Genomic DNA, 13,485 nt, shown 5'->3' with positions numbered 1-13,485 from the left:
AAGCCTAATAGTAAACCTTCCTTTTTACAAGATGGGCTAAATTAGAAAAAAATAATATTAAAAAAATCTCAGTTCTCTGTTCACATTGATTCTGGGGCAAATAAAAAGTACAAGAAAATCTGCCAAAAAGTTGCACCTGTCTACTGGCTCCTTATGTGGAATTGCTAAGGTTACCGTTTCCTAGTTATTTTCTTACTGTGATTATATATAATCACCAAAGAAAGGAAATATAAATGCAGGATCTTTATTTGCTTCAGTATTTATTGTATCACTTATAAAAGCATGATCTGACCTATTGTAGAAAACTTTCCTTTGTCCGAGTTGCTGGCTGAGACCAGCACAGGGGTGGAGAGTGCAATTAACAGCAGTGCTTCCAGGTAGGCCAATAAAGCCATCATAACTCTAAACATATTTTATTAATCAGGATGCTGCTGAACAGTGTGTAATCTTCTTCATTTTGGAATTCTTCTTAGACCCACCACTTCGGAGAAGGATGTGCCAGTCATTTTTATTCATCCATTGAAAACTGGCCTGTTCCGCATCAAGTTACATGGGGCCATGGGCAAGTTCAGCATGGTCATCCCCTTAGTGGACAACATGGTAGTCAGCAGAAGGTCATTAGGTGGGTCTCTCTTTTTTTTTTTCTTTCAGCTACTCACATGTTTAGGGGTCACCACAGTGGATCAGCAGTCCACATACAAGACTTGGCACTGTTTATACCCCTGATGGCATCCTGTTTTTATACGGGCTTGGGATTGGCATTGACAAGCACACTGACAAGTGCGCCTCACAATGGCTTCTGCCATTTGCAGTATTTAAGATGCCTTCAAGAGTAAAACATAGATCACCAGGTTTAAAGAGTATTTTTATTTTAATATTATTCTTTTTATATATATATAATCGGGTTAAAAAAAAATTGTTTTTTTTTTTATAATCAGGTTTAAGAGTATTTTAATTTATTTTATAGCCAGGTTTAAGAGTATTTTTTTTATTTTATTTTTTTTATATATATAATTGGGTTTGAATATTTTTTTTATTTCTTTTTTATATAATTGGGTTTGAGTTTTTTTTGTTTATTTCTTTTTTATATATAATTGGGTTTAAGAGTATTTTTTTTTTATTTTTTATAATTGGGTTTAAGAGTATTTTTTATTTATTTCTTTTTTTATATAATTGGGTTTAAGAGTATTTTTTAAATGTTTTTTATAACCAGGTTTAAGAGTATTTTTATTTGGGGTTTTTTATATAATTGGATTTAAGAGTATCTTTAAAAATGTTTTTTATGACTGAATTTTAGAGTATTTTTAAATATTTTTTATAACCAGGCTTAAGAGTATTTTTATTTGTTTTATTATAATTGGATTTATTAGTATCTTTAAAAATATTTTTTATAACCCAGTTTAAGAGTATTTTTTTTAAATGTTTTTTATAACCCAGTTTATGAGTATCTTTAAAATGGTTTTTATGATCGTATTTAAGAGTATTAAAATTATTATTATTATTTTTTTTTTTTTGCATAATTGTGTTTAAAATTATCTTTAAAATGTTTTATAACCAGGTTTAAGGTTTTTTTTTATGTTTTTTATATATATAACCAGATTATAACCAGGTATTTTAAATTTTGTTTTTAATAATTGGGTTTAAAAGAATTTTTTTAATGTGTTTCTATAACCAGGTTTAAAAGTATCTTTAAAATGTTTTTATAACTGGTTTTAAGAGTATTTTTATAATGTTTGTGTGTCTTTCTGTGCTTAGGCTTCTTGGTAAGACAGACAGTAATAAATGCATGTCGAAGGAAGCGTCTAGACAGCGACTCCTACAGCCCTCCTCACGTACGCCGGAAACAGAAAATCGCTGAAATTGTTAACCGTTACCGGAACAAACAGCTGGAGCCGGAGTTCTACACGTCACTGTTCCAGGAGGTTGGCGAGAAAAGCCTCAACCCCTAAAAGCCTCAGTGGGGCAGTGGTGCATAATTGCTGTTTTTAACTGGCAAACGGCCATAGTATATCAGCTGTCAAAGCTCCATTTATTGCCCATGTGGCGGCTTACTAGCTGGTCCGATCGCTGACGCTGGAATGGATGCTCTTCCGTTTTCTTATTACTGTATTTCACTTTTTTTATTCCACCATCATTTTGGACAGTAAAAATAGGAAGCAGAGATAAGACAAGTTTAGTCCAAAACACTAACCAGAGTAAACACTGATGCCAGTGCAAGCCGTTTTTCCTCCCCTTCACACACACATTGTTTCCGTCTGTGTTGATGCGTTATGGTTCTTTTTAAACTCAGGTGGTTTTACCATTCTTCTTATGCATCACTACAAGCTGACCTCAGCTTCATGTTCTCTTTCAGTTTGTTTTCTCTCATTTCCACACTGATTTTTTTCTGTCTGTAGACTCGACTCCACGGGAGTCCTAAATATTGATAGGTCATACAATGAATGTCTGTCTTTTTTCATTTGATATGTTTATGTAGCAGTTATGAAGACTTTAAAAGTCCTTCTTGACATGATCATGGTTTTAAAGTCAGCAACAAAGTACTGAATACTTTAGCGGAACATTCTAGCCTTATATTCCTTGCTGACATCCTTCATGGAAAAAAAAAACTGTGGTTGACTCGTGTTTTCTCTCATTTCATATTAATTCAGGCAACATTTCAAAGTCAGAAGGGCTCTCCTTTATGTTCATTTCATTTTATGTTACCTGGTAAATGTAGGTGCCACATTTTACTTTTTCCTTTTCTGCTGGATGTCAAACACTGGTCTTTTAGGACGTTATTTTCATTTTTCATTCCTTTTAGGATTATAAAGGATTCTTTATTAAACAGAGCATTTATGTACCATCCACCGAGAAACACATGGAAGGTCATCTTTTCCTTTCTTCATGTGTTTTGACATGTAGCGTTAAAAAAAACATGTCACTGCAGAGATGTGATTGAAAGGATTGACTTAAAATATTACCCTCCGTGATGCTCATTTCATTGGATCGTTTCACCTAATTTCTGAAATAGAAGGAACGAGTCACATTTTTGGTAGAAAGTTCCAAATTTCAAATCTGCATAAATAACACAAAGTGATTCCTAAATTATACACCACAGATTGCACCATATCATATTTTTATATCAGTCGAAATTCACAAATCCCACCTAATGAGATGACCGATTTTCTCATTTTATGATGACCCACTTTAACGAGCTGCTTTTCCCAACACTCAGAACTTGGACCTTTATTTGGATGGTTAGAGACGTAGTTTTCCTCCTTGTTTTTGTAAATATTGAAGGCATCGACTTTGTATAAAGTTGGACTGTAAATGTAAATAGAAGGGTGTGAAGTTTTGCTCACTCATCTTATTCTATTAGGAAAGGCACAAAAAAAGAACGCTTGTTTGTATTTATGCCTATCATATATGTGTCCTAAAGAAACACATTGGATATTGAATGTAACACATAATGAAATAAAGATTTTAATTAACTTCTTATCATATTTTTTGATCATGTTTCATGTGACTTCTGTTGTTATGTAAAATTTTACCTCTGCTCACTGTACGAAGGTTTGTATGTTCACGTGTGAGGTTGTTTTAGGTTCATCGTTTTCAGCCATTCTCTCAGGAGGTGAGGGAGGACATGCAGGTGGTTGGTGTGACAGAGGAGGATGGTCAAGACTGCTAGATGGAGACGACTGATCCAGTGTGAAGTATGCAGTGGTAGCTCAGAGTTTAGGACCCTGGGTTATTAAGCAGAAAACTATGGGTTCGAATTTTGGCTCTGCTAACAGAAACCATTTGGCCCCTAAGCAAGGCTCAACTCTTTTGGCTCTAGGGTCGCCATGTAATGGCTGACCGGCACTCTGACTCCAGTTTCTAAACATGCTGGAGTATGTGGTAAAAGAAATTGCTTTACTGAAGATGAACAATAAATATAGCACATATAGACATTATGTTCTATTAGGTGTCCATTTAAACTTATGGCTTATTAGTAGGGCTGTCGAAGTTAACGCGATAATAACGCATTAACGCGATTTCAATTTAACGCGATTAAAAATAATAGTGCCGTTAACGCAAATTCTAGTTAATGTTGAGACTTGACTGGTAGAACTACAACGCTCGGTTACATTATGTTAACATTATGTTAAAACAAACGTTTTAATGTCGGACTTGCCACCGTTTTTCATTTGCGGTTTGTTAACATAATGTAACCGAGCGTTGTAGTGATGCACTTATAAAGAAATAAATACACGCTATATTCACAAGTTGTCGGGAGCAGAACACTTTTATTAACTTATTCTGTTAAGGTACCAAATACCGGAAAGCTGAGTCAAGCACGTTAGTCCATGCACTATGGAAGCCCCAAAGGGTCAAAACACACTCACTTCGTGTAGAAACGGCCATCAAACCATTGTCACAATACAAGCACAGAAAAGTCTGTTACAATAACTACGCCTTATCCCACCTAAAGCACCGCTGATCTACAATGTTTGCTGATGGAGAAATTCTAAACTACAATCTGACATTTACTGCCTAGTATGTGAGTGAATAAAACTCCCTTACAGTTTTCTCTTGTCCCAGCAGTTTTTAACATCAGTACATTTAGCATAAAATGTGTTCACCATTTTAATTGTAACATTTCACATAAAAATCCTTGTTTTCTATAACATTTACACAGATTTTTTTTTTAATGCGATTAATCGCGATTAACTATATGAAATTCTGAGATTAATCGCGATTAAAAAATTTAATCGTTTGACAGCCCTACTTATTAGTCAATGTCAGATGTGCTAAACACATGAGATTTAAAGTATTTTTTGGTCCTGGTATGTAGTTGTTTTTAAGAATTTACTAAAATAAAAAACATTTGGTGTCAAAGATCAGTTTGTGCCTCATTGAACAGAATACGATGACAATGTAGTGCACTTGATGTTCAGTACAATTAAACTTTTAACACAAGCAGAGATAATTTTACTTTCTATAGGCTATGAATGAATGGTTGCTTTGGGCTGATCCCATTAGGTGTTGCATATTTGATTTGGCACCATTTTTACACCTGCTTGAATAACTTGATTAACCTTTCATTTTTAATTCATTTTTATCAACCACTTTGTTTTGGTGAGGGCTGCATCAGGCTAGGTTGTACCAACAAAAACTGGGCACACTGGGCAGGAACCCTTTGGACAGGGTGCTAATCCATCACCTCCCCCAACTTTCTCCTCCTTCCTTTGCAGACATAGCCAATAATGTCTGTGCAAACCCCAAACATAAATAAATTAATAAATAAAATGATGTGGTACTGAAATAAAAGTTATTTAAATGCTAATGATGTCCTTACACTACACATAATAAGGCCAGGTTATATGACCTTGCAGTGCAGCAGTTTTATCACAAGCTTTCCACAGAACACACTGTTAGTAGAACACGGGGTTTACTGATTTACTTACACTTTGGTCAATGAGCTGTCATGATTTACTCACAATTACAATCATCTTGTCTCCTGAGACCTGCGACCACTTCCTCCAAGGGTAACTTGAGGACATTCAGAGACTTGCTCTAACGCCATGCTTTAGGTCACTGTTGTGTTAAAGGGTGAACTGTCACCCCACCCTGGAGGAGGCTTCCTTTAAGAATATTCCTGGCTGCAATATTTGGCTGCATTCATTAGTCCCTCAATTCTTACCAACCTCCCTGTAACTACTGAGATGCACCTACACAACCACTGTTTCACTGTAGTGATGGTATTGTGTAGGTCATGTGATGTGCAGTAGCGAGAGTCTTTTAGATGTTGTTTAGCAAACTCCAGATATGCAGGTATAAGCCTTTACTAACTATGTCCAATCAGTACAAATTGCAACAATTTGAGTCCAATTAAGTTCTAGACACATGTCAAGATACTGTAAAGAAGTAAAGCAAATTCACCTGACTAGAACTTGGAGTGCCACAGAGAAGGGTCTGAATACTTTGGCTTTTCCATTATGGGTGATTAAGTGTAGATGGATGTAAATAAAAAATCTGCAACATAGTAAGGTAGGCATTCAGGTGGCGCAGCAGGCTTTTACGCTTACCCACCACCACTGAGACTGAATCTCTACACAGACGTCTACACAGACATGATTGATTATGTCTGAGAGGGAGTGGCTGAAGCCCTGTGATGGATTAGTGCTCTGTCCATGGTATTCCTTGTAACTAGATTTGTACACTGCATAGACAAAGGTATTGGGACACCCCAGCCACAACAATTACTAACAGATGTAATGAATCAATTATACAGTATAAAGGAAATTGTTTTGCTTTTCTCCTTGCATTAACAATTTAGGGAATACTCTGTCCTGTTCCAGCAACAGTTTAGTTTAGCAAGGTATGTACATATATGAAGAACATATTGGTTTAAAGAAACTCCAGGGGCCTGCACAGAGCCCTGACCTCAGCCCCACTGAACAGCTTTGGAATGAACTGGAACATCAATTAAGGCTTTCTTGAAAAACATTAGTACCCATGCAAATGCTCTTTGGCTGAATGGGCACTAATTCCCACAGAGAAACCTATTTAGAGGAGTGGATGTGCATGTCTGAAAGCAATAGTAAATGTGGAAAGAGGGCTAGGAAGTTAGTCTAATTTATTTATTCGCTAATCTTCAGCATTGGCTTTATCATAATCAGGGTCACATTGGGTCCAAAGCCTCATCAGCACACTGGACAGTTGTGGGTTGAGAAGCAAGGATGGGTAGAGCAGAGGGTCAGTTTGTCAACAAATGTGTGAGAAAAAATTGTAAATATTAAAAATTACTGTTTCTTAAAGGAAGGTTGGAAAAAATTGGCATTTTTATTTTCCCCACAAGCAGAGACTGTTATGGAATGAGGTTGTGTCAGTGCCTTTGGTAAAGTTAATTTGCTAATTTGCACTTCAACAAGAAAACCACATGTTACACACATTACAAAGGCCTGGCTGAGGAAGAAGAAGGTACAAGTACTGGAGTGGCCTGCCTGCAGTCCTGACTTGTTCTCAATAGAGAATGTGTAGAAAATTTTGCAATAAAAAAATGTGACAATGACAACCCCGTACTGCTGCACATCTTAAGACGTGTTTGCAGGAAGAATGAGACAAAATAAAAGCTGAAACACTAAATCACTTGGAATCATCTGTGCCAAAATGTCTTTTAAGTGTTGTGAGAAGGAATTGCAACATTAGTGGTAAATGCTTTCTTTCTCTGGTAAATAACTTTCTTAGTATTGCAGGCCTGAAATGCAGGAATGGATGTTTAATAACAAATTAAATAAAGTTGACCAGACAAAACATGAAATATTTTGGGTTCATCCTGTCTGCGATGTTTTTTTCTGCATGTTTTCTGCATAAAGTGTACCAACTTTTTCTGATTTGGGGTTGTATGTTTTGGAAAGATCATCAGGGCTACATTTGCATTATTGATGAGTTTCCCTATGTACTTTGTGGTTGTCTCTAGGTAAGCTTCTTTACATTAAAAAAAAGAACATTAAAACATCAGTCGTCCCTTTAAACCCTCATGCTCTGTTTACTAACCTACTAAACAATGGACGTCCACTAATTCAGGTCAGCTAGCTGTATTTTAAAGCAATGTATTTGTGAACATTTACTACAAAATACACAAATCTATTTTCTTCTGCAAATAGACACAGACAAGCCACTAATGGCCTGTGGGATTCCACTGATGGCAGGTGTGTGTGAACAGGTGTGAGTTTAAATAGGAGACATGCTAACAACAACGATCAATATAATTCAAGCCAAGATTTTTTATGTCCACTGAAGACTTAAAGCTAATGTAAAAATGCTATGTGGGCAGTATGGCCAAAAGTATATAGACACCTGACCATAAGCTTGTTGGACATCCCATTCCAAAACCATGGGCGTTAATATAGTCTTGGCTATAATAGTCTTCATACCTCTGGGAAAGGTTTTTTTATGCATTTTCTCCCCATTTTCCTCCCAATTTAGTGCACTCAATTTTGTGTTCCGCCGCTGAGAGATACCAGATTGCATCTGAGGAGAGCACATCACTGTACATGCCTCTTCCGACACATGCACAGCCCTCCTCTTCTCGCCCATGCATTCTGTATGAAGACCCATCACATAGTCCGGCCCCCACCCTGCAGATACGGTGGCCAATTAGTATCTGCTGCCAGCACTGCCAATTATGGCGCACAGCCAACCGGTGGCAACACTGAGTTTCGAACCGAGGAGTTCAGAAACTCGGTGCTGGTGTGCAAGCGGAATACCCTGCTGCGCCACCTGGGCACCCTGGGAAAGGTTTTTATACAAAAGGGTTCCAGAGTTTGCACTCAGCTGGCCAGTTGATGTTCCATTGACCTTGATGGGGTGAGATCATGCCACTGGCGTGTCTTTTTGGCTCTTACTTTGTGCACAGGGGCACGGTCAAGCTTGAACAGAAAGAAACTTGCCCATTCAGACATCTCACCAATCAGACAAATTTTCTTCTTGGAAAGACTACTGTTTCATGTACTTTGTATAAACCCCATTTCCAGAATAAATTGGGACATTTTGTAAAATCCGATAAAAACAAGAATCTGTGATTTGTTTATTCTTTTCAATCTTCATTCAACTGTACAAAAAGACTTTTGCAGACAAACTGAATTATATTTTGTAAATATAAAGAAATTTAGAATTTGATGCCGAACACATTAAAAAGTTTGGGGGCATCACTAGAGGCATCTTTATCTCTGTGTTACATCACCTTTCCTATTAATTAAATTATTTAATAGTTTGGGAGATAGGGACACTGTCACGGTGGAATTCTTGCCCATTCTTACTAAATACAGATTCAAGTTTGATTTATTGATTCAGGTTGCATTCTCTGATGCAGCTAGCTTTTGATGTAAAATGACAACAATTTTCTGAAGCCACATAGCTATGTTTATCACACTAGCACAACGGTTTCTCTTGCAATACCATCTGAATATTGAAGATCATGCACTTTCAACAGTGGTTTCTGGACTTGCCCCACACTGATTGAGATCTTTCCAGATTCTCTAATTCTTTTAACAATATTATGCACTGTAGATGGTGAAATGTTGTGTTTCAAAATTTAATTTTTAAACAAATTGACAATTTTCCTACAAAGTTTGGTGGTTTTCAAAATTCCTTCACCTGTTACTAATTTGTCTATTAATTGTAAAATGTATCAAAATGGTGTAACTTGAAAAATCTATAAATCTTTACTCTTTTTTTATTTCTGTCCCAAGTTTAATGAATGTGTGTTGCATGCATAAAATTTAATATTTGTTTATGTTTTTTAATACAATCAAAACCAAAACATTAAACCTTAAATTGTCCGTAAATGGTTTGTAACTACAGGGAATTGTTTGCACATATATCTTATTAATAAAAATTTATTTGAAATTAAATAAGAAAAACATTGTGACTAATTGCAATAATTGCCATCAAACTAGTCAAACTCCAGCTATCATCAATTATAATTACCAACAAACAGTTAGGGCTATGCCACCAGTGAAACGACATTGTAGAACTATGAAACAATTAATCCAAGTTGGTGTGTTTTTATTATAATTTTTTTCTATTTTATTTATGCATTTTCTCCCAATTTAGCGTAGTCAATTTGTCTTCCACTGCTGGGGGATCCCTGATTGCAGTCAAGGTGAGTATATTGCTGCTCACGCCTCCTCTGACCCGTGTGCAGCCCTTAGCAGAACCCTTCTTCACCCATGCACTCTGCACAGGCACCTCTCTATCTGCCAATCATGGTCCTTACTAAAGCAATTAGCCACGAGAGACAGTGCGTTACTGTGATTTTATCACGGGGAAGGTTGTTTTGCCTCAAACGTCTTTCCCCGTGATAAAATCATAGCATTAGTCTCGAGTGGCTTATTGCTTTTATAAAATGGCGGTCAACATAAAATATAATAAAATACAACAATGTTCAATTTATAAATGTTTTTATTTACAAAAACACTTACAAAAAGCATTCTTCCGCGACCCCAGGTAGTTTGTTAACAGTGTTGCTAGGCAACATGAGGGCGAACATAACATGCACGTTTTCTTTTCAGTGGCGTATTAATATGGAATGATGTGAGGTGGTCGTAGGTGTGCGTTTATCGGGGATTTTACAACGGCTTCGAACGCGGCTCAGCCAATCAGATTTTAGGACCAAAACTATCCGTTTTATAAACAGCGTTTGAAGACCCCACCCACATAGTTTGTTCGCCCCGCCCCTAGCAGAACCACGTCTGCTGCAGGCACTGTCAATTATACCTGCTAGATGGCGCCCAGCCGACCGGTGGCAATGCCGAGTTTTGAGTTCAGAATATCCCGCTGTGCCAACTGGGCGCCGTATTTTTATTTTTGATAATTTTAGTTTATAAAAGATCTAAAACTATTTTATGAAAGAACTTTAACTTTGGTGTGTGTTCCAATTATTTAATTACTGAAATCTCCAGACTGCCATGACATACATGCTTTTTATAAGTGTTGGTGAATATTTGATTTTAAATGTAAATAAATGATCATGTAAATAGAATAAAGCAATAAGCCACGAGAGGCCGTGCATTACTGTGATTTTAGCACGGGGATGACGTTTTTGGCACGACGCGAAGCGGAGTGCCTAAAACTTCTTTCCCCGTGCTAAAATCATAACAGTAATGCACGGTCTCGAGTGGCTTATTGCTTTTATAAAACGGCGGTCAACATAAAATATAATAAATACAACAATGTTTAATTCATAAATGTATTTATTGTGTATAAACTTACAATAAAGCATTCCTCCGCGACGCAAAATAGTTCGATTAACAGTGTTGCTAGGCAACATGAGGGCGAAAATAACATAAATTTTTTCTATTCAGTGGCGTATTAATATGGAATGATGTGAGGCGGTCATAGGTGTGCGTTTATCGGGGATTTTACAACGGCTTCGAACGCGGCTCAGCCAATCAGATTTTAGGACCGGAACTATCCGTTTTATAAAATACATTTGATTTTCTACTAAACTATCTGTATTTATTCCATTTAAATGATGGAATTTTGTCTGATCTCTTTGTCCAGCATGATAAAAATGCTAAAATCGTCTTTTTAAGCTACGTGGAAGCCGATGAGTATGGGAGAGACTCTACAGCAATCAAGTTGTCATGGTAACTATCCCTCAACCTGCTTTTATGCTAAATGGGGAGTAGGCTTAGTGTCTGACATGTTCACATCATTTCTGTAAATAAGCAGATACACAAAGCAGAGGCTCAGTTCAACACACCTGCTTCTTGTAAGGCTAAACAAATCATATTGAACAATGACCTTTTCTAAGTATTTCCTTATCATTACAGACACAGAGGATGTTTTTTATTAACTCTTTACTTGAACCCTTAATCCTGATGCAGACATACATTGTATGGCCAAAAGTATGTGGACGCCTGTCTATAAGCTTGTTAAACATCATATTCCACACCATGGGCATTAATGCTGATAGATGGATAGATGGATGGATGGATGGATGGATGGATGGATACTTTATTAATCCCGAAGGAAATTAAGGATAACATCCTTAACTATAACATCCCCAACTAAATCATCCTTTACTCCTCTGAGAAGGCTTCTCGCTTGATTTTAGTGTGTTTCAAAAAAGTATTGGTAAGCTTGGACACTGACTTTGGAAGACAAAGCCTGGCTTACAATAGACAGTGCAACTTACACCAAAGGAGTTTAACAGGGTTGATGTCAGGGCTCTCTGCAGGCTAATGGAATTCCTCCACACTAATCTTATTAAACCATGTACCTTGTACATGAACCTTGCTTTGTGAACAGGGATGCAGTCAGGCCAATACATCATAGGGTTTTCCCAACTGTGTCCCAAAGATAAAAACATATAATTAGTTCTACACTGTATAATTGATTTTATACACATCAGCAGTGTGTATAAACTGGTGCCTGCATACATTTGGCCAGAGTGTAAGAATACAATAAGCTTGTCATGGCTGATGTAATGTGCTGTCATGGGTGATCACACCAGTCAATGATGTTAAGAGTGTTATTTTATTAGCAGCAGTTTTCATGCCAGCTCTTAAAGCATTTAATGGCATTCTTAGCATCTGACAAGCTGGTAACATAATGTATTGTTATGATAAATCATGACAGTATATGACATCAGTATATGATGTATATGACAATCTCGTGCCATTGTTGTACTGAAAGTAGTGTTGAGAGCCTTAGGTCAGGTATAATTCTAACATTTTGGATGAATCCTCATACCAATAAACTAAACATTATGTTAAGTAGCACACAGCATGCTGAACCACAGTGAGCCACAGATGCTTTTATGAGTATTCACACATAGAGCCCCCTGTGGTAGTTTGTCGATCATTAAGTCATTCCAGACGTTACATGAGAAAACCCACAGTTTCAACCACAGGATTTGTAACCTAGTAAACATGCAATAATTCATGGTTTCTTTTTATTGTTTCAGTTTGCCAGTCCATTCCAGGCATCACACACACTCATACCCATTTAGGTGAAATTTGAACCAGGCTAAACTTCTGCCATGGTTTAGGAGCTGCAAGGAAACCAGCGGAAAGCAAAAAAAAAAACATTCACTATGCATTTTTATGTGCTTAATGGTACATCAGCTCTTCAAAATTGTATGTCATTTAAAAGCTGTACACAAGCCCACATTCAACAGTGAAATTAGCAGGAAATTAGTGGTCACTAACAAGCTTTTAGTGTAACTATGTTTGGTCAAATTTGTTGGTTTTATAGTGCAAGTCTAATTTTTAAGTAAAGACCACACCTTGATTCTTGTCTTATGTAATGGCTTAATTCATACACCGATCAGCCATAACATTAAAACCACCTCCTTGTTTCTACACTGTCTATTTTATCAGCTCCACTTACCATGTAGAAGCACTACTGACTGTAGTCCATCTATTTCTCTACATACTTTTTAGCCTGCTTTCACCCTGTTCTTCAATGGTCAGGACTCCCACAAGACCACCACAGAGCTGGTATTATTTAGGTGGTGGATGATTCTCAGCACTGCAGTGACACTGACATGGTGGTGGTGTGTTAGTGTGTGTTGTGCTGGTATGAGTGTATCAGACACAGCAGTGCCGCTGGAGTTTTTAAATACCGTGTCCACTCACTGTCCACTCTATTAGACACTCCTACCTAGTTGGTCCACCTTGTAGATGTAAAGTCAGAGGCGGTCGCTCATCTATTGCTGCTTTTTTAGTTGGTCATCTTCTAGACCTTCATCAGTGGTCACAGGACAGTGCCTATGGGGCGCTGTTGGCTGGATATTTTTGGTTGGTGGACTATTCTCAGTCCAGCAGTGACAGTAAGGTGTCTTATCCACTCATACCAGCACATCACACACTAACACACCACCACCATGTCAGTGTCACTGCAGAGCTGAGAATGATCCACCACCGAAATAATACCTACTCTGTTGAGGTCCTGGGAGAGTCCTGACCATTGAAGAACAGGGGCTAAAAGGGGGCTAACAAAGCATGCAGA

At 37.2% G+C, this 13,485-nt stretch overlaps 1 protein-coding gene across 4 annotated transcripts in view; it reads left to right on the top strand.

Annotated features, from left to right (window-relative positions):
* Positions 1-3,453, top strand: part of ralgapb (Ral GTPase activating protein non-catalytic subunit beta) — a 48,397-nt gene extending 44,944 nt beyond the window's left edge. For all 4 annotated transcript variants that reach the window (XM_062997477.1, XM_062997476.1, XM_062997475.1 and 1 more), the window contains 3 exons: positions 302-377; positions 474-622; positions 1,756-3,453. In XM_062997477.1, the coding sequence (XP_062853547.1) occupies positions 302-377; positions 474-622; positions 1,756-1,949 (419 nt within the window). In that variant the 3' untranslated portion in view covers positions 1,950-3,453. The remainder of the gene's footprint in view (positions 1-301; positions 378-473; positions 623-1,755) is intronic.
* The last annotated feature ends 10,032 nt before the right edge of the window (positions 3,454-13,485 follow it).

This window comes from Trichomycterus rosablanca, chromosome 6, assembly GCF_030014385.1.
Source record: "Trichomycterus rosablanca isolate fTriRos1 chromosome 6, fTriRos1.hap1, whole genome shotgun sequence".
Taxonomy (NCBI): domain Eukaryota; kingdom Metazoa; phylum Chordata; class Actinopteri; order Siluriformes; family Trichomycteridae; genus Trichomycterus; species Trichomycterus rosablanca.
Note: the sequence above shows the minus strand (reverse complement) of the source record. Positions and strands in the feature narration are given on the sequence as shown.